The sequence below is a fragment of the Schistocerca piceifrons genome, unplaced genomic scaffold, assembly GCF_021461385.2.
Source record: "Schistocerca piceifrons isolate TAMUIC-IGC-003096 unplaced genomic scaffold, iqSchPice1.1 HiC_scaffold_1886, whole genome shotgun sequence".
NCBI classification, from domain to species: Eukaryota; Metazoa; Arthropoda; class Insecta; order Orthoptera; family Acrididae; genus Schistocerca; species Schistocerca piceifrons.
In genome coordinates, this window is record NW_025727774.1 from 1,302,450 (window position 1) to 1,326,502 (window position 24,053).

Sequence of the window (24,053 nt, forward strand, 5' to 3'; positions counted from 1 at the left end):
CAAATATAGGAAATATTACAACACCAAGTCACTAGTACTGAAACCAAATACGTATCTAACTGACACGTGACAATATACATAAACAAGCATACCACTACATCAGGTCACTGTCAAAATCTGTACATGACAAATTACGTTCAGGACGGCAACTCTTACGAACTTCTGGCGAAATAGATATTACAGTCTGTCAGACTCTAGGACTGACACAGCTTTTCTCGGAGAAGGGAGTGCAATGCCGTAATTCTTCAAATCCACACAACGAATGAAATAACGCAAGGGAAGTCGTGACCTCACTGTTCTGAAAGAAAGCATCCTATAAGGTAATACGATTAGCTGAAAAATCAAAAACAAAAGGCACTTTACTAAAGACGAAGATATGAGAATTTGCTCTTCCTAAAATACATTTGGAGGCACTAGAACAATCTCTAAAATAATAGTTGTGGAGAAATTGAGGCAGCAGGAACGCTATTCGTGACTGACCCCCGCAACAGGAGTCTGGCTGCAAAAGGGAGACACAGAAATAAAGAAACAGTACTAGCACACTCGTCTCTCTCACACACACAACCTTTTATTGCAGCTCTTAACAAAAATATTGACACACAACGGACAGCAAACCTTATTTTCTACAATATACAGACAATCCACCCGTGTCGTACCTGTTAAGAATGCACCAGCCAATAAACACACTGCACGCTACGAACCACCCTAACGACGTGTCCGTTCGGGAATATTACAGATAAATTCCGACACTGACATTCGAGAATTGACGTCCGCGGCACTTCCGGATCGAGACACACAAATATACTTCACTGCGTCAACAGCCGCTTACACCCTCCTCCGAGACAGCTCCCCGTAGTGTTTGCCAGTGGACTCTGCCCGTTCGCCAACCTGAAGATAAGGAGATAACGAAAACAAAATTGAAGTAACACAGTACGGCACAGTGGTGAAAGCTCAATGCTTATATGCGAGAGAATTGTCAATTGTACAAACTAGAAGTACAAAAGGGAAAATATATACGACCAATAAAAGACAAAGAAGCCTTCAAATTAAAAAACAGTGATTAAATATAGTGACGAGCCCCGGCATTACAACGACCGCCGCCCGCCACAACTCCGAGTGTCGACCGGCGGTGTCGCAAGCTCGAGTCGTGGTAAGGAGAGCGTGTAGGCAGAGCCGAGAATAGTGGGGTAGTGTTACAGCAACGACACGGACCGTAAATGTGGAAATCCGCGACACGAGCGACTTTGACAAACGGCAGGCCGTGTCGGAACGAGTGTGTCGGAAATGGTGAAGCCGGTCAATCCCGTGCAACTGATGCGACACGCACATCTCGTCACGAGACGTCCGGATCGAAAACTCGCACGACCTGTAAAGCGGGACCGGAGGTGATCTGTGGCAAATGTGATGACGAGAGTGCAATACTGACACGGGCACAAACGTTCCAGACTGCAAAGTCGGCACACCTTACCGATCGCGGGGACCTGCGGCACGTAACACTACGCGTTCCCACTCGGCCCAGTGACGTCACCAATTAGGTCTGCCGCGGGCACCGGACCGCCGATATCGCGCCGTCGACCGGTGAAGACGTATCGCCCGATCGAACGAATGACGCTTCTCGCAGCACTGCGTCGACAGTCGCATCCACCTGTGCCGTCATCCGGGGAAACGGCACTGTGCCACGGGTTAGGTATTATTCTGCGTGGGACGTCCGCCAGAGTTTGCACAGGACCTGCCCCAGTAATCGACAGCACTGTAACAGCTGTGGCCTTCGTGGACATCGCTGCGGGCCGCCCGGCACCCTCTCGCCCTCGACGCCTTCCCCGACGGCAGTGGTATCTTCCGGCACGGTGACAGCCCGTGTCGCGAGGCCGGACAGAGCGAGTGTTTCGAGAAGCACGGCAGTGGACTCGCACCGACACCTTGGCCGTCGTATTGACCCGACTCGACGTCATTAATTCTTCCGGGTTATACGGCCATGGTCCGTAGAATTCTTCTATTCCTAACGTTTCGTCCGATACTGACATCTTCATCTTCAGAGGTATAGCTGGTCCTGCCGACTGACAAGTCGGGCGTCGGAGAGCGGCGTAAATACTGAGGAAAGTGGGCGTGGTCTAGCTTGCACGTATTAGCAGAGAGAAAACTAGCCAAAGATAAAATGTAACTATCAATCATAGTCCGTCATAGATAAAAATCACTTATCGATTCTGTAACGCCACTGTCCACATCTCACTTAATTTCGAGGCCTCTTCTTTTCTATTAAATTTATCTTCACATTTATAAATTTCAATAGCCTCCCTATGCACTCGTGGATAATAGTTCATGGTAGCAATTAAAATTGTAGTTTCAGAAAACTTAACTACACGGCCACCTGACTGAAGTGCACGTTCCGCAACGGCCGATTTATCTAATCTTGGCTCCTGAAGACATTCTGGTCAGTTTTGATATTATATCTCTGTTTACTATGATTCCGGTCAATGAAGTTACGGTTTACATAACGGAAGTTTTCCCCGAAGATTTGGCCGCTCTGTTTAGACATTGTCTCACATCTAGCCAGTTTCAGTGGGATGGTGAGTTTTATGAGCAAGTGGATGGTGTTGCCATGGGTAACCCGTTGAGTCCTGCAATTGCCAATTTTTACATGGAGAAATTTGAACCATTAGTGTCGAATAAAGCAAATGAGAAACCGTGTTGTCAGTATCGTTATGTAGACGACCCATTCGTGGTTTGGACACACGGTAAAAAAGCATTGGACGAATTTTTTTATTATCTTTATAGCATAAACCCTAAAATTCAGTTTACCGTTGAAGTGGAAAAAGACCAAGCTATTACATTTCTCGATGTGTTAGTCATCAGACAGACCGATGGCAGTCTAAAACATAAAGTGTTTCGGAAGAGCACACATACTGATAGATACTTACATAAGAACTCCAATCGTCACCCACAACAAAAAAGATGTGTAATCAAAATTTTAGTGGACAGAGCAAAACGGATTTGTACGCTGGAACATCTGGATACCGAACTGAATCATCTGAAACAGGCCTTCGAAAAGAATGGGTACTCAAACAAACAAATTAATAGAGTTTTAAGACCTAATTACAGCAGGCCAAAGGACAAGGATGGTACAAAGGAATGGAAGAACACGGTGTCTTTACCTTTCATTAGTAAGGTTACAGATCGAATCGGCAAAATCTTGCTGAAACATAAAGTGAAATCGGTATTCAAACCTACCAGAAAAATAGGACAAGTACTTCGTTGTGTTAAAGATAGAAGGCCACCATTATCATCTAGCGGTGTGTATAAAATTCCATGTACTTGTGGCAAGGTCTATAATGGTACTACAAAAAGAAGTGTGAATACGAGGGTAAAGGAGCACAAAAGTCTTTGTCGACTGGGAAAAATAGATAAATCGGCCATTGCGGAACACGCACTTCAGTCAGGTGACCGTGTAGTTAAGTTTTCTGCAACTACATTTTTAAGTGCTACCACAAACTATTATCCACGACTGTATAGGGTGGCTATCGAAATTTATAAACGTGAAGATAATTTTAATAGAAAAGAAGAGGCCTCGAAATTAAGCGAGATATGGACAGTGGCGTTACAGAATCGATAAGTGATTTTTATCTATGACGGACTATTATCGATAGTTACATTTTATCTTTGACTAGTTTTCTCTCTGCTAGACCACGCCCACTTTCCTCGGTGTTTAGGCCGCTCTCCGGCGCCCGACTCGTCAGTCGGCAGGACTCAGCAGGACCAGCCATACCTCTGAAGATGTCCGACGTAGTATTGGACGAAACGTTAGGAATAGCAGAATTCCACGGACCACGGTCATATAACCCGGAAGAATTATCAACAACAGTACCATCCGGTCGTGAAAGCCTTCACTGTACGACCCAAATTGAGCCCGACGGAGCACACCTGGGAGCCTATTGGGCACCAGCTCTGCACAGACAAAACATCTTCTCGTAAATTACGAGAGCTGTGATACTGCTACTACACGGCTCTGGAAATTTAGCACGGACTCGTGGAACCACTGCTGCACAGCATTCCGACAACGGATCTAAATGCCAACAGGCAGGCAATCTTAGTATTACAGCTTATCGGTGCAGGGGACAGAACAGGAAATTTAATTCTGAAGCGCACACACACAGCTAATGTCACAATCGAACACGGATCACCTGTGATCAGAAACTGAATTCGGAGTGAATACTGTAACTGTTTACTACCTATAATGCTCCCCACAACTCTGCATATATTGGGCTTCACGAACACTCATCTCGACTAACACCTTCCCATATAATCTGAATCTTGGGCTACACTACAGATCAGTATGCCAGAAGAACCTACACTCCAAACAAAATTTTCTTCTTGCTGCCTTCAGCCTGAAGACCCGCATGCTACGGCTCTCCAACCTACTCTACCCTGTGCGAGCCCCTCTCCACCTCTTGCTGCCTACACCCACTAGGAACTGCTTACTGTAGCCTAGCCTCGCCTACATCTATAATTTCTATCTCCCCCCCCCCCCCTTTCTCTCTCTCTCTCTCTCTCTCTCTCTCTCTCTCTCTCTCTCTCTCTCTCTCTCTCTCTTCCCCCCACCCTGCCCCTCCCTGAAATACCATTACCATGTTATACTTGTTGCCTGAAGACTCTTCCTATCACCTGATCCGTTCTTTTGGTTGTGCCTAAACATCTTTTCTCTCCGAATCGATTCAGTACCTCTCCTCGCTGGTTACTCAGTCAACCCATCTAAGCTTCAGCATTCTCCTGTAGCACCACATTTCAGAAGCTTGTCTGAACTGCTTATTGTGTATGTTTCACTTCTGTACAAGGCAACACCGTATTATCTGTTAAAAAAAAAATCTTTTTCCGCAATTCTTTACTTGTCATAGCCAGTCCTGCGTTTTATATCCTCTCTACTTAGGCAATCATCAGTTATTTTGCTGTCCCAACAACAATTCTCATTCATTGGTTGCTTGTTGATCCTTACCAGATTAGATCCTCTCTTGCATATGACCAGCAACAACAGATTCAAGAAATATTACATAAGAAGAAACAACAACAATATTAATAATTTGCCTGGTGATACTAACAGAGGATGAGCAGACTGCAGTCAAACAGCTACAAATACTCAAAGAATGTGAGGAAAAGGTAGGTTTACAACTTTCATTTGACAAAATTGAACTCTTTTGTTCAAAAACATATTACAAGCTCGAAAACAAAATATGGTAAAATTAACAGGGTCCCACACGTTAAACGTCTTGGAGAATTCATTGAACCTACAGGTACTGAAATAATCTCATAGCATCATCATCATCATCATCTCCAAAAAATTAGTAAAGGATTAGGTTGTTGTTGTTGTTGTTGTCTTCAGTCCTGAGACTGGTTTGATGCAGCTATCAATGCTACTCTATCCTGTGCAAGCTTCTTCATCTCCCAGTACTTACTGCAACCTACATCCTTCTGAATCTGCTTAGTGTATTAATCTCTTGGTCTCCCTCTATGATTTTTACCCTCCAAACTGCCCTCCAATACTAAATTGGTGATCCCTTGATGTCTCGGAACATTTCCTACCAACTGATCCCTTCTTCTTCTTCTTCTTCTTCTTCTCCTCCTCCTCCTCCTCCTCCTCCTCAAGTTGTGCCACAAACTCCTCTTTTCCCCAATCCTACTCAATACCTCCTCATTAGTGATGTGATCTACCCATCTAATCTTCAGCATCCTTCTGTAGCACCACATTTCGAAAGCTTCTAGTCTCTTCTTGTCCAAACTAGTTATCGTCCATGTTTCACTTCCATACATGGCTACACTGCATACAAATACTTTCAGAAACGACTTCCTGACACTTAAATCTATACTCAATGTTAAATTTCTCTTCTTCAAAAACGCTTTCCTTGCCACTGCCAGTCTACATTTTATATCCTCTCTACTTCGACCATCATCAGTTATTTTGCTCCCCAAATAGCAAAACTCCTTTACTACTTTAAGTGTCTCATTTCCTAATCTAATTCCCTCAGCATCACCCGATTTAATTCGACTACATTCCATTATCCTCGTTTTGCTTTTGTTGATGTTCATCTTATATCCTCCTTTCAAGACACTGTCCATTCTGTTCAACTGCTCTTCCAAGTCCTTTGCTGTCTCTGACAGAATTACAATGTCATCGGCGAACCTCAAAAGTTTTTATTTCTTCTCCATGAATTTTAATACCTACTCCGAATTTTTCTTTTGTTTCCTTTACTGCTTGCTCAATATACATATCGAATAACATCGGGGAGAGGCTACAACCCTGCCTCACTCCCTTCCCAACCACTGCTTCCCTTTCGTGCCCCTCGACTCTTATAACTGCCATCTGGTTTCTGTACAAATTGTAAATAGCCTTTTGCTCCCTGTATTTTACCCCTGCCACCTTTAGAATTTGGAAGAGAGTATTCCAGTGAACATTGTCAAAAGCTTTCTCTAAGTCTACAAATGCTAGAAACGTAGGTTTGCCTTTCCTTAATCTTTCTTCTAAGATAAGTCGTAAGGTCAGTATTGCCTCACGTGTTCCAATATTTCTACGGAATCCAGACTGATCTTCCCCGATGTGAGCTTCTACCAGTTTTTCCATTCGTCTGTAAAGAATTCGTGTTAGTATTTCGCAGCAGTGACTTATTAAACTGATAGTTCGGTGATTTTCACATCTGTCAACACCTGCTTTCTTTGGTAGTGGAATTATTATATTCTCTTGGACTCAGAGTATTTTGCCTGTCTCATACATCTTGCTCACCAGATGGTAGAATTTTGTCAGGACTGGCTCTCCCAAGGCCATCAGTAGTTCTAATGGAATGTTGTCTACTCTCGGGGCCTTGTTTCGACTCAGGTCTTTCAGTGCTCTGTCAAACTCTTCACACAGTATCGCATCTCCCATTTCATACTCATCTACATCCTCTTACATTTCCATAATATCGTCCTCAAGTACATCGCCCTTGTATAGACCCTCTATATACTCCTTCCACCTTTCTGCTTTCCCTTCTTTCCTTAGAACTGGGTTTGCATCTGAGCTCTTGATATTCATACAAGTCGTTCTCTTTTCTCCAAAGGTCTCTTAAATTTTCCTGTAGGCAGTATTTATCTTAGCCCTAGTGAGATAAGTCTCTACCTCCTTATATTTGTCCTCTAGCCATCCCTGCTTAGCCATTTTGCACTTCCTGTCGATCTCATTTTTGAGACGTTTGTATTCCTTTTTGCCTGCTTCATTTACTGCATTTTTATTTTCTCCTTTCATCAATTAAATTCAATATTTCTTCTGTTACCCAAGGATTTCTACTAGCCCTTGTCTTTTTACCTACTTGATCCTCTGCTGCCTTCACTACTTCATCCCTCAGAGCTACTCACTCTTCTTCTACTGTATTTCTTTCCCCCATTCCTATCAATTGTTCCCTTATGCTCTCCCTGAAACTCTGTACAACCTCTGGTTTAGTCAGTTTATCCAGGTCCCATCTCCTTAAATTCCCACCTTTTTGCAGATTCTTCAATTTTAATCTGCAGTTCATAAGCAATAGATTGTGGTCAGAGTCCACATCTGCCCCTGGAAATGTCTTACAATTTAAAACCTGGTTCCTAAATCTCTGTCTTACCATTATGTAATCTATCTGATACCTTCTAGTATCTCCAGGATACTTCCATGCATACAACCTTCTTTAATGATTCTTCAACCAAGTGTTAGCTATGATTAAGTTGTGCTCTGTGCGAAATTCTACCAGACGGCTTCCTCTTTCATTTCTGTCCCCCAATCCATATTCACCCACTATGTTTCCTTCTCTCCCTTTTCCTACTCTCTAATTCCAGTCACCCAGAACTGTTAAATTTTCGTCTCCCTTCATTACCTGAATAATTTCTTTTATCTCATCATACATTTCATCAATTTCTTCATCATCTACAGAGCTAGTTGGCATATAAACTTGTACTACTGTAGTAGGCAGGGGCTTTGTGTCTATCTTGGCCACAAGAATGCATTCACTATGCTGTTTGTAATGGCTTACCCCAACTTCTATTTTTGTATTCATTATTAAACCTACTCCTGCATTACCCCTATCTGATTTTGTATTTATAACCCTGTATTCACGTGACAAAAAGTCTTGTTCCTCCTGCCACCGAACTTCACTAATTCCTACTATACCTAACTTTAACCTGTCCATTTCCCTTTTTAAATTTTCTAACCTACCTGCTCGATTAAGGGATCTGACATTCCACGCTGAGATCCGTAGAACGCCAGTTTTCTTTCTCCTGATAACGACGTCCTCTCAAGTAGTCCCCGCCCGGAGATCCGAATGGGGGACTATTTTACCTCTGGAATATTTTACCCAAGAGGACGCCATCATCATTTATCCATACAGTAAAGCTGCATGCCCTTGGGAAAAAATACGGCTGTAGTTTCCCCTTGCTTTCAGCCGTTCGCAGTACCAGCACAGCAAGGCCGTTTTGGTTAGTGTTACAAGGCCAGATCAGTCAATCATCCAGACTGTTGCCCCTGCAACTACTGAAAAGGGTGCTGCCCTCTTCAGGAACCACATGTTTGTCTGGCCTCTCAACAGATACCCCTCCGTTGTGGTTGCACCTACAGTACGGCCATCGCAAGGCCCATGGTTCACGGGGGGGTAAGAATGATATTGATTTGTTCAGCACTTCTGAAGCCTTGTTTGGTATCAGAAAAAGGGAAAGTCTTACAGACTGCAGCTGTGTTTTCAGCCCGGTCTAAGTAATAAATGGACAAATGGGGTTTAAATATGAGGTGCCAGCGGTGTAACTATAATTAATAAAAATTTACTTTCTTTGTCTTCAATATGTAATAATGGGATTATGATTAAATTCTGTGATTGAGAGATATGATACTGTTTTGGCCGTTTCTTTCCCGAAGTACGACAGAGAGACCTTTTGTGAATAGTCATTAAATGGGATTTTTCAGTATTGAATGATGATAGAAAGAGAGCTAAGATTCAGAAAGACTATTGCAACTGTAACAAAAAGAAACATTTGTAACTGACTGAAAACTAGAATACAGCGTAAGTTACTGGAAATATTTTTATTCTTCCTCACTATTAGACTGCAACCTGTTACTCTACAAAAAACTCAGATGAACGAATACAATTACTGTAGCTTACTGTTAGTCTAAGTAATTAATTTCAAATAGGACCACATTCCACATATATGGAGCGAGAGGGATAGGCAATTACGACTTTTTCGTGCAGAGGCATAGCTCGACACCTTCCACGCGAGCAAGTAAAAAGAAAACATCCCACTTCAGGAGATCTGATCTCGAGAATGTTCTATATTGGGGCGCAAATGTGACAGATACACAGGAATTCTGGTCTCCCAGTGGGTAATGCAGGAGAGACCATAACATTCTTCAAGAATACGTATACATACACTCCTGGAAATGGAAAAAAGAACACATTGACACCGGTGTGTCAGACCCACCATACTTGCTCCGGACACTGCGAGAGGGCTGTACAAGCAATGATCACACGCACGGCACAGCGGACACACCAGGAACCGCGGTGTTGGCCGTAGAATGGCGCTAGCTGCGCAGCATTTGTGCACCGCCGCCGTCAGTGTCAGCCAGTTTGCCGTGGCATACGGAGCTCCATCGCAGTCTTTAACACTGGTAGCATGCCGCGACAGCGTGGACGTGAACCGTATGTGCAGTTGACGGACTTTGAGCGAGGGCGTATAGTGGGCATGCGGGAGGCCGGGTGGACGTACCGCCGAATTGCTCAACACGTGGGGCGTGAGGTCTCCACAGTACATCGATGTTGTCGCCAGTGGTCGGCGGAAGGTGCACGTGCCCGTCGACCTGGGACCGGACCGCAGCGACGCACGGATGCACGCCAAGACCGTAGGATCCTACGCAGTGCCGTAGGGGACCGCACCGCCACTTCCCAGCAAATTAGGGACACTGTTGCTCCTGGGGTATCGGCGAGGACCATTCGCAACCGTCTCCATGAAGCTGGGCTACGGTCCCGCACACCGTTAGGCCGTCTTCCGCTCACGCCCCAACATCGTGCAGCCCGCCTCCAGTGGTGTCGCGACAGGCGTGAATGGAGGGACGAATGGAGACGTGTCGTCTTCAGCGATGAGAGTCGCTTCTGCCTTGGTGCCAATGATGGTCGTATGCGTGTTTGGCGCCGTGCAGGTGAGCGCCACAATCAGGACTGCATACGACCGAGGCACACAGGGCCAACACCCGGCATCATGGTGTGGGGAGCGATCTCCTACACTGGCCGTACACCACTGGTGATCGTCGAGGGGACACTGAATAGTGCACGGTACATCCAAACCGTCATCGAACCCATCGTTCTACCATTCCTAGACCGGCAAGGGAACTTGCTGTTCCAACAGGACAATGCACGTCCGCATGTATCCCATGCCACCCAACGTGCTCTAGAAGGTGTAAGTCAACTACCCTGGCCAGCAAGATCTCCGGATCTGTCCCCCATTGAGCATGATTGGGACTGGATGAAGTGTCGTCTCACGCGGTCTGCACGTCCAGCACGAACGCTGGTCCAACTGAGGCGCCAGGTGGAAATGGCATGGCAAGCCGTTCCACAGGACTACATCCAGCATCTCTACGATCGTCTCCATGGGAGAATAGCAGCCTGCATTGCTGCGAAAGGTGGATATACACTGTACTAGTGCCGACATTGTGCATGCTCTGTTGCCTGTGTCTATGTGCCTGTGGTTCTGTCAGTGTGATCATGTGATGTATCTGACCCCAGGAATGTGTCAATAAAGTTTCCCCTTCCTGGGACAATGAATTCACGGTGTTCTTATTTCAATTTCCAGGAGTGTATTTTTTCAGAAATTTGTGGACTGCAGCGAGCTATGCTACAATGCCACCTTTGCAAATTTTTAAAACCCTCGCTCTCTTTCTCCCAAAAGGTTGATCTCGATTTGACCAAATGCTGTATCACTGGCAGTAAACTCACCTTATTTACTTTCGGGTACAGGTTGTTGGCCCAGTATCTTGGCAACTGTTTACTATATACATGGTGTGATCAAGAAGTATGGAAATATTTGCTGTTCTTGAAGAATCTTTATTTATTCATCAACATCAACTTTGTTCCCTTCAAAGTAACCCCCTCAGATGCAATACATTTGTGCCAGTGCTTTTTCCAATCTCGGAAGCACTTCCGGAACTCACTTTCTGACACGGTGTTCAGCAATTCTGCTTTTATGTCACCAATGGTGGCACGATGAAGTCCTCTTCAGCCTTGTTGGGAATAGAAAAGGAACAAGCCGTGTTCGGTGAATACGGTAGCTGAGGTTCACGACCTTTTTTTTTTTTTTTTTTTTGGCCAAAAAGTCACGAACGAGCATTGAGACGTGAGTGAACACACAACCGTGATGCATTTTCCACAAGTGGTTCTGCCACATTTCTGGTTGCTTTCTTTGGACAGCTTCGTGCAAATGGCACGTAACTTCCAGATTTGTTACTGACCTTATGACCGTAAGGCAGGAACACACGAAGCACTATTCCATTGCAAATAGAAGTAAAGAGTGGGAAGAGTCTTCACATTGTACGTTTTCCAGACTTTTCGCACAGTTTCCACTGGGACCGCCGGGCCTCACTTTCGACGCCATATCGTGTACCCACTTTTGTCACCTGCTATAATTTTCTTTAGAAGTTCTGGACGATTGTCAAATTCGTTAGCCAATTTCGAAACGTACTTTGCTGCGACACACTTCACGCCCGAAACATCTGAAAAAATTGCTCGGCTAGAGCCCGAGGGTATGCCGACGTCATTAGCAATCTCTCTGATGGTGATTTGACAATTTTCCTGGACCATTTTCTTTATTTCTTCCACAGTGCCATCAGTAATTTATGTGCCACAGCATCCAGGGCACTCAAGAGCAGATATAACATTTTCATACGTCAAAAATGAAATAAATCTTCAAAACAGCAGAAAATGCAAACATACATCAAGAACATGTGAAACAACAAGATAAACAAAAGCTTGAAAATTAGACATATAAACCCCGCGAAATTAACAAATTTCTGTTCCTTTTGGAACACGCTTCTTACGTTACTCAGTTTGCCTAGGGACACAGACCGGAAGTGAATTTTTCTGCAACACGTTCTAAGTAAATATATGGCACGCTCTACGGCAGCGAAAAATTCTAAGTCCGAATCAAGGTCACGCGCTTTAACACACGTAGAGCTACGAGTAGATTTTGAGGGGTTCCCAACAAAATTTTCTCGAGGACCCCCCCCCCCCCCTCATCGAGCACGATCGATACCTCGTCGTATCACAGTATGGAGCACCTAAAAAAGCCAAGTTAAGAGTCTTTTTATACGTTTTCTATTCTCGGTACTTAAAAAAAAACATTGACATATTCATTATTTAAAACATATTGAGCTTAAAATTTTTCAATTTAGCCATCATTGTTATTGTTAAATTTCGATTATTGCTCAAAATCTTTGTCTTCATATCTGGGTGTTTAGTATAACAAACTCCTTAAAAAATAAAAATTGAGTATGAACTGAAAATGACAGGAAAAAAATTAAAACTGAGTGTATTGGTCTTTCAAGTGTATTACACTTGAGATTGCATTCAGTAGACGTGTGAAAAATACGAAAACACTAATTTCATAGAAGGTATTATTTATTTGAAAAAATACAGTTAATAACAGAGAACTCCATCAGTATATAATTAGTTTTAATTTTCAGTTCTTAATGAGATGAGTTCAATCTGACCTTTGAGTACATTATACCTGATATATTAGGTTCCAAACTTTAAACTTTCACTCTGAAATCCGACCACATGTCAAGCCGCTTCCTATATTAGTTTTTCACGAAATGCAAGGAAGAAAATTCTTGCTCACGGAAGGGAACGGTCAGTAAATATCTGCTTCTCTAGCCAAACGGTCAGCCAGTTCATTCCCCGGGATGCCCGCACGACTCGGGACCCGGAGAAAGACGACCGAGTAGGCGGCACGACCGAGACAAGAGGGGTGGTCACGGACAGCGGAGACCGAAGAGTGACGAGAGTAGCCCGCGGGCCGCTCGCCGGGGGGGGAAGCCCGAGTAATAAAATGGACGGCCCCGTTAACGGCTGCCACCTCTGCCGTGGAGACACTACACGATCCCGGCAATAAGTGGCGTTCCGTGCCGGTAGGAGACGTAGAAGCGTGTCCCACTTTATTGACCATTTTAGAAGAATCGGTGTAGAAGGTGGTAAGCACCCCGGAGCTCTTCGAGGGGGGAACGTACAGAATGCCACAGTACTGTAGTAGTGACGAGAGACCTCGGAAGCACAGAACAGGTCGGTCCTAATCTGTGGAGAAAGTGGGTACACTTTCCCGGGAACGGAGACAGAGATTCCGACGGGGAAGTGAGGACGCATTCCGACCGGCAATCCCACCCGAGGACAGGTGTCAGGACGGAGATAACCCTCGTCTGCAAAGACACGGGTCGGTCAGGGAATCGTCGAATGGAAATCGTGCGAGAAACCCCGAGTCAGCTCTAGTGTATCTGTAGAGGTGTAGAGGGCGAATCCCCACTCCCGCGAGGAGACTGTCGACGGGACTAGTACGGCAGGCACCGACAGCCAGACGTCTGCGAACGGGGTCGGGAAGTTTAGGAGCGGGCAGAGCCACCGAGCCGTAAACCTCGCAACCGTAGTCCAGTCCGAGCAAAACCGGAGTGCAGTAAAAACGGAGATCATTAGCGCAGTCCGCATCCCGAGACATGTCAGCCAGCAGGCGGAGAGCAGTAAGCTTCCGCACGCACGTAGCCTTCGGGTGGCAAAGAAGGGGGAGCCGTGTCGTCCTTTTATCAAAAAGAAGGCCCGAGAAACGGGATCGCGCTACAACGTATAGGCGACGCTCGCCCAAATCGAGTTCTGGATCGGGGCGTACTGCGGATCGACGGCAAAAATGCGGCACCAGTGCTTCGGACGAAATAAACTGGAAGCTACGGGAAAGGGGCCGCGCACGGGCCCGTCACGCGACGGTCTCCTTACCTCGACCCGTCAGTGAGGACACGGGCGGCGTGGACTCAGGCGCCCACCGACGGCGCGGCGTCGGTCAGCGTCTCGGCGCCCTCGCCGAGCAGCTCCTGCTGCGCTTCCAGCTGCCTCTCCTTGATGGCAGGCCGCACGACGGTGAAGTAGCGGAAGGTGTTCATGCCGAGGAGCCCGCAGCCGCCGATGGTGAGCGCGACGCAGCTCAGCACGAACCCCCTGTGCAGCTTGTTCAGCAGCTCATTCGCAGCCTTCTTCCGCAACATGTCCGCTCTGCGACCTTGAACGAAAGTGCGAGATAATAAGTCACACTACCCACTGTTGGGTTTGTGTGTTTTTTATTGTCTCTATCAAAATACCAACGCTTTCGTTTGGTAAGTTACAGCATCTTTGTTTATATATACACAATACAGAGTTAAAGATTAATATTTCTATTATTAACATTCCCTTAAATGGCACAAAACGCATATACTATATTTATAGATTTATTTATTCCTATTCAAGAATTCATCTATGGTATAGAAGGAGTTGTCAAAGAGATATGATTTCAGTTTATTTTTGAAGCTATTGCTGCTGTCTGTCTGACACCTTATTTCATCCGATAATTTGTCGAAAAATTTTATAGCAGCATATTTTACCCCTTTCTGTGCCAAAGATAGGTCAAGTAATGGATAGTGTAGGTCTTTCTTTTTTCTGGCATTGTAATCACGAATGTCGCTGTTGATTTTAAACTGGTCTATGTTGTTGGGAAAAAAATTCATTACTGAGTAAATATACCGTGAAGCAGTTGTAAGAATTCCTAACCTTTTAAACAGATGCCTACAAGATGTGTGACTATGAACCCCACACACTATTCTAACTACTTTCTTTTGAGCAATGAATACCTTTGGCCTAAGTGTTGAGTTGCCCCAGAATATTATTCCGTACGACATCAGAGAGTGAAAGTCCGCAAAGTATGTTAGCTTACTAATTTCTACAGCCTCAGAATTGGCAATTATTCTGATTGCAAAAGTTGCTTTAGGAGATCCACAATATAAATTTTCCAATTAAGATTCTCATCTATATGTACACCCAAAAACTTAGTATGCTCTACCCTGGCTACTGACTTCTTTTGGTGTGTTATGGTTATTGAAGGAATTTTACTTTTTGCAGCAGAAAATTGGACGTACTGTATTTTTCGAAGTTCAGAGCAAGCCCATTCGCAGAAAACCAATTAATAACTTTTCCAAAAACCTTATTTGTATCATTTTCTGTCAGGCGCTCTTTTACTGGATTAATAATTATGTTTGTATCATCGGCAAACAGTGTCAGTTTAGGTTCTTGTTTGAGATAAGAAGGGAGGTCATTCACATAAATCAAGAACAGAAGGGGACCCATGATTGAACCTTGTAGAATACCCCAATTAGATGAAGTGGCAAACTTCTCTGAATCGCTTGAAGCACATAAAGAGACTTTTTGCTTCCTGTTCTGTAGATATCACTTAAACCACTCATACGCTGTTTCATTTATACCATAGAATCGTAATTTCTCTAACATAATGTCATGGTTCACACAATCAAATACTGTGGATAAGACACAGAATATTCCTACTGGCGACATTTTACTATTTAAAGACTATTATGTGGACAGTGAAATTGTATATTGCTGTCTCAGTGGAACAGCATTTCTGAAATCCGAACTGTGATTTACTAAGTATCCCATTACTGTTGAGATGGCTAACCACTCTTGAGTACATTACTTTCTCAAAGATTTTTTAAAATGCTGTAAGCAAGGATACTGGCTGGTAATTATTGACATCTGCGGTTTCTCCTTTTTGTAGAGACGCCTGACAATGGCATATTTTAACCTGTCTGCAAAAATACCCTGAGTCAATGATGCATTACATATGTGACGCGAAACATCAGCTTTAATTGCTCCACATTGTTTTAATAACTTGTTAGAGATGTCATCTACTCCAACAGAACATTTACTTTTCAAAGATTTAATAATTTTTCTTATTTCACAAGAAGTTGTTAGATGAAACTTAATCTGACAAATTTTTTTTTTCAAAACTGACTTTTCTGTGTACTGCCTGGCTTTTTCTTTTGAACTTTTCTCACCAATTTTTTCTTCTATACTTAAGAAGTGATTGTTAAACACACTGACTACCTGTGTACTGTTGGTTAAGATGGTCTCATTCTCTTTAACAGTAATACTACCTACCCCAGTGGTTACTTTTCCTGTCTCTCTTCTAACAACATTCCATATTGGTTTGATTTTATTGCTGGAGTTGTTATTTCTTCTCTAACATACATATTTCTTGATTTCCTTACAACTTTTCTCAGTATGTTACAATAATTTTTATAGTGTAAAACAACTTCTGGATCTTTACTAATTCTTGCTGTCTCATACAGTTTTCTTTTTCTTTAATACCTGTAGTAATCCAAGGTTTCTTTGGAAAGTGTGTGGTCTTACACTTGGTAATTTTCTTTGAGAAACAATGTTCAAAGAGAGATATAAATTTATCTATTAGTGTGCTACTGTCCTGAGCTATACGTGCAGGGAAATTGATCACTGATTCTAAGTTATATGTTGTTAATAACACTTCTATTTCATTTTTCCTATCAGAATTACTTAGAAAGTTTACATTGAAATCAGCACAGACTAATGACTTCTTGTCTGACAGACAGCATAATAGGGAGTCAAACTTTTTTTATGAACAGCTCCCAGTCTCCTAATGGGGACCTGTACACTGTTGCTAATATCAACACTACATTATCTAGCTGAAGTTCACATGCACAAAACCTCAAAGTGCCGATCAACACAAAATTTGCTTACTTCTACAGTTTTGCATTTATACCCTTGTTTTATGAAAATGGCAACTCCTCCTTCAGCCATCCTAGATCTACAAGTGTAAGGTGCTAAATTATACCCACTTATACTGACACTGTCCATGACCACAGTCACATGGTGTTCAGACAGACAGAGCATATCAATCTCATTCTTATTTTTGAGATCATCTAAACACACTAATAGCTCATCTACTTAATTTTTTATTCCCCTGACATTTTGATGAAGTATGTTGATACTGCCCTTGGCTTTACCCCTATTAACTCCATGTGAAGTTTCTTTTATTCTATTTACCTTGACTGTTATATGTCTGGAGTTTGCCTTCAACCTAAAAAACCTGCCTGCCTGGACCTGTTAACCACAGGAATCACCCCTTGTGAGACTGTGGACACCCCCCCCCCCCCCCCCCGCCTTACAGTATCTGCTAATAGAGAAGCTAACTTACCTTCCCCCTTCCTATCAAGGTGCAGGCCGTGTGCAGTGTAACACCACCTACCAAAAGCATCAACTGGAACAACACTCGTGTGAGACTTTGCCGGTGTCTGGAGCATCCCGTTCAGCTCAGTGTTAACGCGCCTTACAGCAGTGTTTACCCAGGGCCGAACGTGGCGCTGAAAGACCTTCACAAACCCCACATTCGTGTGCTCAGTTTCTGCTCCTATTTTATCCAGGTCACTCCTAATACTATATCTTGGATTCGTAGCCAGTCTGTTTCCTGCTCCCGCAATTATAATTACCTGATCTTCCTTCTCAAACTCCCTGCATAGCTGACCTAAGTTTTCTGTCAGACTAGCACTCAGTTTCACAGAACTTGTGGCCTGGTACCCTGCAACTAATTTCTTCTGAAGCTGCTGGCCCACACCCCTCCCTGCCTATAAGCAGAATTCTTTTCCTATTCCAGTTTGATCCCGACCTGTCTTTTTTCATCAAGCTAATATTCTGCTTCGACCTACTTTCGAGTACATCTGGATGAGGCCCTTCGTCCACTTCAGATAGCAAGCCAAACTGATTTACTAATTGAATTTCTGGAGTTTTTTCAAATGTTTCCCTTTTTCACCCTCTGCTTGCTACCGTTTCCCAGTTCCCAGTCTCTTTTTCCTCCATTCACCTACACAATTCGAAGTTCCCGTTTTCTAATTCAGCCGTAAGGGCATAAATTCTTGCCTCCCGTTCTGCAATTTTTCTGTCCTTTCTACATAACCTACACTGCCACTGAAGAGCCTCATTTTCTACCCTCGTTTCCTCGCCGCTGTAATCTTAAATTCATTAATCCTGTTTTTTTTTTTATATTAATGTTTTTATGTATTATCAGTAAAGTGTAGAACTGTTAATACTTCAGTTTTGTAATCTGATTACCACAAAGTGTTTAATGGTAACTTATTTGGTTTTGATCAAGAATGTCATCTTTGAAGTTCTTTGACTCGTATTGCTATACATCACACGTCGTCCTTTGGTCAGTGGCCCATCGCATTTTAATATTGCTACATTTTATTGGCAATTATTGTTTACGGTGGTAATGTACGTCAGAACGTGTACGACGTGTGGCATACCTGCGATATGCCGCTGACGGCAGTTTGAGACCGAAACCGGTAGCTAAATCAATAACATTATCACAGACAGCACAGTGTTATTCATTTTGTAAAATTCTAGAAAATTGCTCAAGTGCATGGGACGCATACCAAATAGGAATAACAGGGGATGTCGAACACATACAGAGAAGGGCAGCGCGAACGATCACAAGTTTGTTTCATCTGTGGGAGAGTGTCAGAGAGATACTAAAGGAACTGAACTGGCGGACTCTCCAAGATAGACATAAACTATCCAGAGAAAATCTATTAAGGAAGTTTCGAAAACCAGCTTTGACGATTGTAGGAGTATACTACAACCCCCTACACACTGTTTACATAAGGCTCATCAGAACAGGGTTAGACTAATTACTGAACACACACACACAGAGGCATTCAAACAGTCGTTATTCCTGCGCTCCATAGAAGTTGGAACTCACGAGGTGGAAACACCATTTCACTGCAGCTGGAAGCCTTTAAAAATCCACGCTGCTTCCATTCAAAATTTATACTGTAGCAGCCGATCAGCACAGGTCACACGTGCTCGTGAGTTATCAGTGCAGGAAGAAGAAGAACGAAACATTCCCCCCCCCCTCACATCCCCAAACCGTGCACCGTCCATGCTACCGACTCGTCGTTCCCGAGCTAAGTGGCCAGCTTTATTTAGCTCACAGCCAAATTCGACGACATCAGTTAAATTTGAGCACATCTTAAAATGTTACTGTCTCCATATGTACCTTTCTCGAAGAGCAGAAAAACTACGCTATACGCCTACGTGTCCGGTTGTCGGTTGCCAGATACATATTATTATAAGGTAAGTTCGGTGAATCGACACTGAAAATAAAACACACGAGTTACAAACAAAATACCTTTACCGGCCTTCGAGCCGATCACCGTTAGCTAGAGGGCACGTCCGCCACCAGTCGTAAGGTTGCCGGAAGCTACGAGTGGACGTTTCTCCCGGAACCGCTCGGAGCCCGACAGTTATCTGCGACGCGAGCTGACGGCTCTCCGACACCCACTCCGTTCTCCAGGTTTGGCAGCCGCATACTTCTTTCGCTCCCTCGCTCAGATTACCTCCGGAAGGCTCACACTTCACAGACACTGCGTCACCGTCGTGCTCCGAGCGATTCCGCGAGAAGCGTTTGCCGACAGTTTCCCACCGGTATCGGAAGTGCCTTCTAGCTAACAGGATTACTTCGAATGCCGGTAAAAGTATTTTGTTCATAACTCTCGTTCCTATATTTTCCGAGACCGTTCGCCAAGCTTTCCGGACGCACCTCGCAAAATATTGCCGAAAACCGCGGGCCGCACAAATTGGCCGCAATTTGGTGACCGGTGCTGCAGACGGATACCTTCGGTGACGATTTCCGAACACTTTAAATTTACACTCTACGTTTACAATTCTCTCTCTTTAGGCGTCTCTCTTCTCGCTACTGCCAGTCTACATTTTATATCCTCTCTGCTTCGGCCACCGTCTGTTACTTTTCTGACGAAATAGCAAAACTAATCTACTACTTCTGGTGTCTCATTTTGTCCTCTGACTCTTTCGGCATTGCTCAATTTAATTTGACTACATTCGATTACCCCCATCTTGCTTTTGTCAATTATCTTATAACCTCTTTTTGAGACAGTAAGTATCTGTTTTACTTCACTGATTTTCCGAGTGTTTTGTTGTATCTAACAGAACAACAATGTCACTGGCAAAACCTCAAAGTTATTATTTCTTCTCCCTGAACAAGAAATACTAAAAATTCGAACACAAAATATTGATGTTCCAGAATAATACTTATGTTATATTCTATTACGTATTGGCTTTAAGCTTTCTAAGCTTGACTGAGCACACCACCACCACAGCTGTACAAAGGCCTTTTTTCCACAGACATGTGACACTTTGAAGATCATGCATTGATACAAAATAGCAGTGCTTCAATTTGACACATGTACAAAAGAAGAAATATTGAATAATTATGTACTGAATGTTTTAGAATCTGAAGACAAAAGAGTACAAATCCCTGAACCACAGTGTCTAGCTCACCTAAACATACTGTGCTACTCAAGTTGTGCAGATACCGGTTGAAGTCTACGACATTTATAAACTGTCGTAAGCATACAGGAATACACACTGAAAAGGTACCCACAAATAAACCTAACAAGACGTGTGACAAAAAAATGAGACTGCCAATACTACGAGCGATCCGGCAATGCCGTGTCTTTCTCTTTGCGTACGCCGACATGTTCTTCCCTTAAGCTCTGTATCGTCACGTGATTTTTGAGAGTGCTGTCAGCGTAGTTGTGTTTTCGCTGTGTGTTACGAAAATGGAACAGCAGAATTTAGAGAAATGTTACGATTTGTTAAATTTGGGTAATCGGTGAGTGTGATTTCGAAAAGTAAAATGTACTCAAAAGGTTCATAAAAAGGAGACTGGACAATGTAGACAAGTGGATGCTGCATTACGACAACACCCTATGTCATACAGTCACTTCTGCCAGGGAACTTTTAACATCAAAAGGCATTCCTGTCGATCCACAGCTTCCCTCTACATCCGTCTGAGTCCTTGTGACACTCTTCTTTTCGCAAAATTGAAAGATGGCTCGAAAGAACGTGACCGTCATGTAGAAGGCCGTCGGTATATAACTGCCGAAAGGAACAACTTTGAAGTGGACAATACTGTTGTCTGTAAAAAATAAAAACTTTGACATATCAAAAAATTACTCTCATTACTTTTCTCGTACACCTCGTGTGTCACACTGTACTCAAAGATTAATTGGTCGGTCGGGTGTAGAAGGCACCAAACCACGTCGCCATCAGTGCCTCCGAACTCTGATTATCTGAAACCGATAAAATCCCATATTAGAAGAGAGAACTACAGTGTCTGTAAAATGATAAACTATTGACAGGGAAGGAGGGAAAAGGGTGGAAGAAGAGATGAGGGAAAGAAAGTGACTAATGACAGGGGCACGAAGGAAGAAATGCAGGAGACGAGACATAACAGACCCCATAAGGAAAGGAGTGGGAAGGCACTCAAAGGTTAAAAGTTTATCATTGTGGAGACCAAAATAGGGGACTAAGTTAGTTGTGGCACGGATTACTGTGGTATACAGACAGAAATACTGTCGTCAGTGAACGAGTGTCGATTGCGATTGTGACGAACTGTTACAGAGGGACAGTGGAGCAGGGCAGCGGAGAGGACCTTGGAAACAATGCGAGATGGACAGTGAGAAGAGTTAATTTACAAGTGTATCACCTTAAGGCGAGAATAATGTTACTTTGCTGTTGCCGCGTTAGCGAGGGAGGGTTACGTAACTCTACTTTATCGTCAGTGATTAAGTCAGGACTTTGTTACTGGTGTTTATTGAGAGCCAGAACTTCCAGTAACGATAGTTTTCTGCCTGTATTTCACCTAAAGAGAACACTGCATTTGCTATTGCAAGAACAACATTTCTTCAAAGTACAGCAAGGTGGGATCTCTATTTTTCTTTTTTTTCTCCAACTCCTTTCAAGTACAGTCAGTCTGTTAATTATAGCACTATCTAACTGATCTACGCACATTTTTCCACACAACTTGGAGGAAGTCCTACATACTTCACTGTGTTCTTAAACACAGAATCTTGTTTTTGCTGGTGAACAGAATGTGGTCAACAGGACTCCTAGTGCAGAAAGCAGGTGTTCATTCTCTAGAATTTTAGTTTGCTCACCAGTACCTGAGAAGTCCTGCCTGTCTTTCTCCTATGTATAATTTCTTTAATCATTTTAATGCATTCTGAAAGACTTATTTACATCTACATCTACACGCATGCTTCACAACCACCCTAGTGTGTGTGCCCTACGGTACCCTCTGCCACTACCAGTCACTTCTTTTCCTTTGCCACTCACAAATAGAGTGAGGAAAAAACGACTACCTATATGCCTCCACACGAGCCCTAATTTCTCGTAGGTTACCTTCATGGTCCTCGTGCAAAACATATGTTGGTGGGAAGTAGTAGACTCCTTCTGCAGTCAGCTTCAAATGCCGGTTCTCTGAGTTTTCTCAACAGTGTTCCTCAAAAAGAAAGTCACACTCCCTCCAGCGATTTTCATTTGAGTTCCCAAAGCATTTCTGTAATACTTGTGTGCCACCTGAACCCACCGATAACAAATATAGCAGCAGTCTGCCTCTTAACTGCGTCAATGTCTTCTTTTGATCCGACCTGGTGTGCGTCCCGAATGCTGGAGAAGTACTCGAGAAGGGGTCAAAATAGGTTTTTTTTTTTTTTTTTTAGGGCACACAACTACAGTGGTCATCAGTGCCCAGGCTAAATTAGGAATGCACTGCGAGGCACAATGTTAAAACAGCAACTAGAAAGGACAACACTATAAAAGGCACATTAACAGGCAAGGGATTAAAAGAAAACAGCATAATCAAATGTCCTTAGACAGGTTTGTCAAGTGGATAAAACGAGGAACGCGAGCAGCTGCTCCTGGGTCATCCGCTAAAATGTCATCCAGAGTACGTGGCAGGCCAAGATCAATGCACAGTGTATTAAAATTCGGACAGGACGTTAAAATGTGGCGGACGGTCAGCAACTGCCCACATAGGCAGAACAGCACCGGCGCAGCCGTCAGCAGATGGCAGTGGCCAATCCGTAACTGGGCCAAAACGACCTCCTACCGCCAAGAAGGGCGTGAAGAGGTCGTCCGAGCCGTGGGGAGAGGTTTCGAGGCCCGAAGCTCGTTTTCAGTAAATGTAGACCAATCGGCACGCCACAGCGATAAAATGCGCTGACAAATGACCCTGCTACAATCTGATGAAGGAACACGACGAGAAGCTGTCCGAAGCTGGAGGACCGCAGCTTCGGACGCGGCATCTGCAGCTTCATTCCCAGGGATACCGACACGGCCAGGAACCCACACAAAGGTAACCGGAGAACCGCCATCCGCCAGCTGCCGAAGAGAGCGTCGGACCCAGTGCACGAAAGGGTGAACCGGATACGGATCACCGAGGCTCTGGATGACGCTCAGGGAATCGGAGCAGATGACGTAAGCAGAACGTCGGTGGCGGCAGATGTAAAGAACAGCCCGGTAGAGGGCAAAGAGCTCAGCTGTGAAGACCGAACAATGGCCACGGAGCCGGTATTTGAAACTGCGTTCCCCGACAATGAAAGAACACCCTACACTGTCATCGATCTTAGAGCCATCTGTATAAATGAAGATCGTATGAATGAACTTCGAACGAAGTTCGACAAACTGCGAGTGGTATACCGAAGATGGGGGAACCACCTTAGGGAGCGAGCTGAGGTCGAGGTTAACACGAACCTGAGCCTGAAGCCAAGGTGGCATTTGGCTCTCGCCCACAGGGAGAAGTTGCAGGGAGTGAAAAATCAAGCTGCTGAAGGAGGCGACGAAAGCGAACGCCAGGGGGTAGCAGGGCAGAGACATAAAACCCGTATTGACGGTCGAGAGAGTCGTCAAAAAAAAGGAACGATAAGACGGGTGGTCGGGCATTGACAGTAGCCGACAGGCATACCGACAAAGCAGTATATCGCGCCGGTAGGTGAGTGGCAATGCACCGGCTTCAGCATGAAGACTCTCGACAGGACTAGTATAGAACGCTCCGATCGCAAGACGTAACCCTCGATGTCGTATAGAGTTGAGGCGACGTAAGATGGACGGCCGTGC

General features: G+C 44.1%; 1 protein-coding gene across 1 annotated transcript; it reads right to left on the bottom strand.

Annotated features, from left to right (window-relative positions):
* Positions 1-546: 546 nt before the first annotated feature.
* On the bottom strand, positions 547-21,138 carry LOC124741220. The gene is made up of 3 exons (XM_047248717.1): positions 21,120-21,138; positions 14,001-14,280; positions 547-888 (listed from the first exon to the last, which is right to left on the bottom strand). The coding sequence occupies exon 2, from the start codon at positions 14,264-14,266 to the stop codon at positions 14,036-14,038; it is 231 nt and encodes a 76-aa protein (XP_047104673.1). The 5' UTR covers positions 14,267-14,280; positions 21,120-21,138; the 3' UTR covers positions 547-888; positions 14,001-14,035.
* Between the last annotated feature and the right edge of the window lie 2,915 nt (positions 21,139-24,053).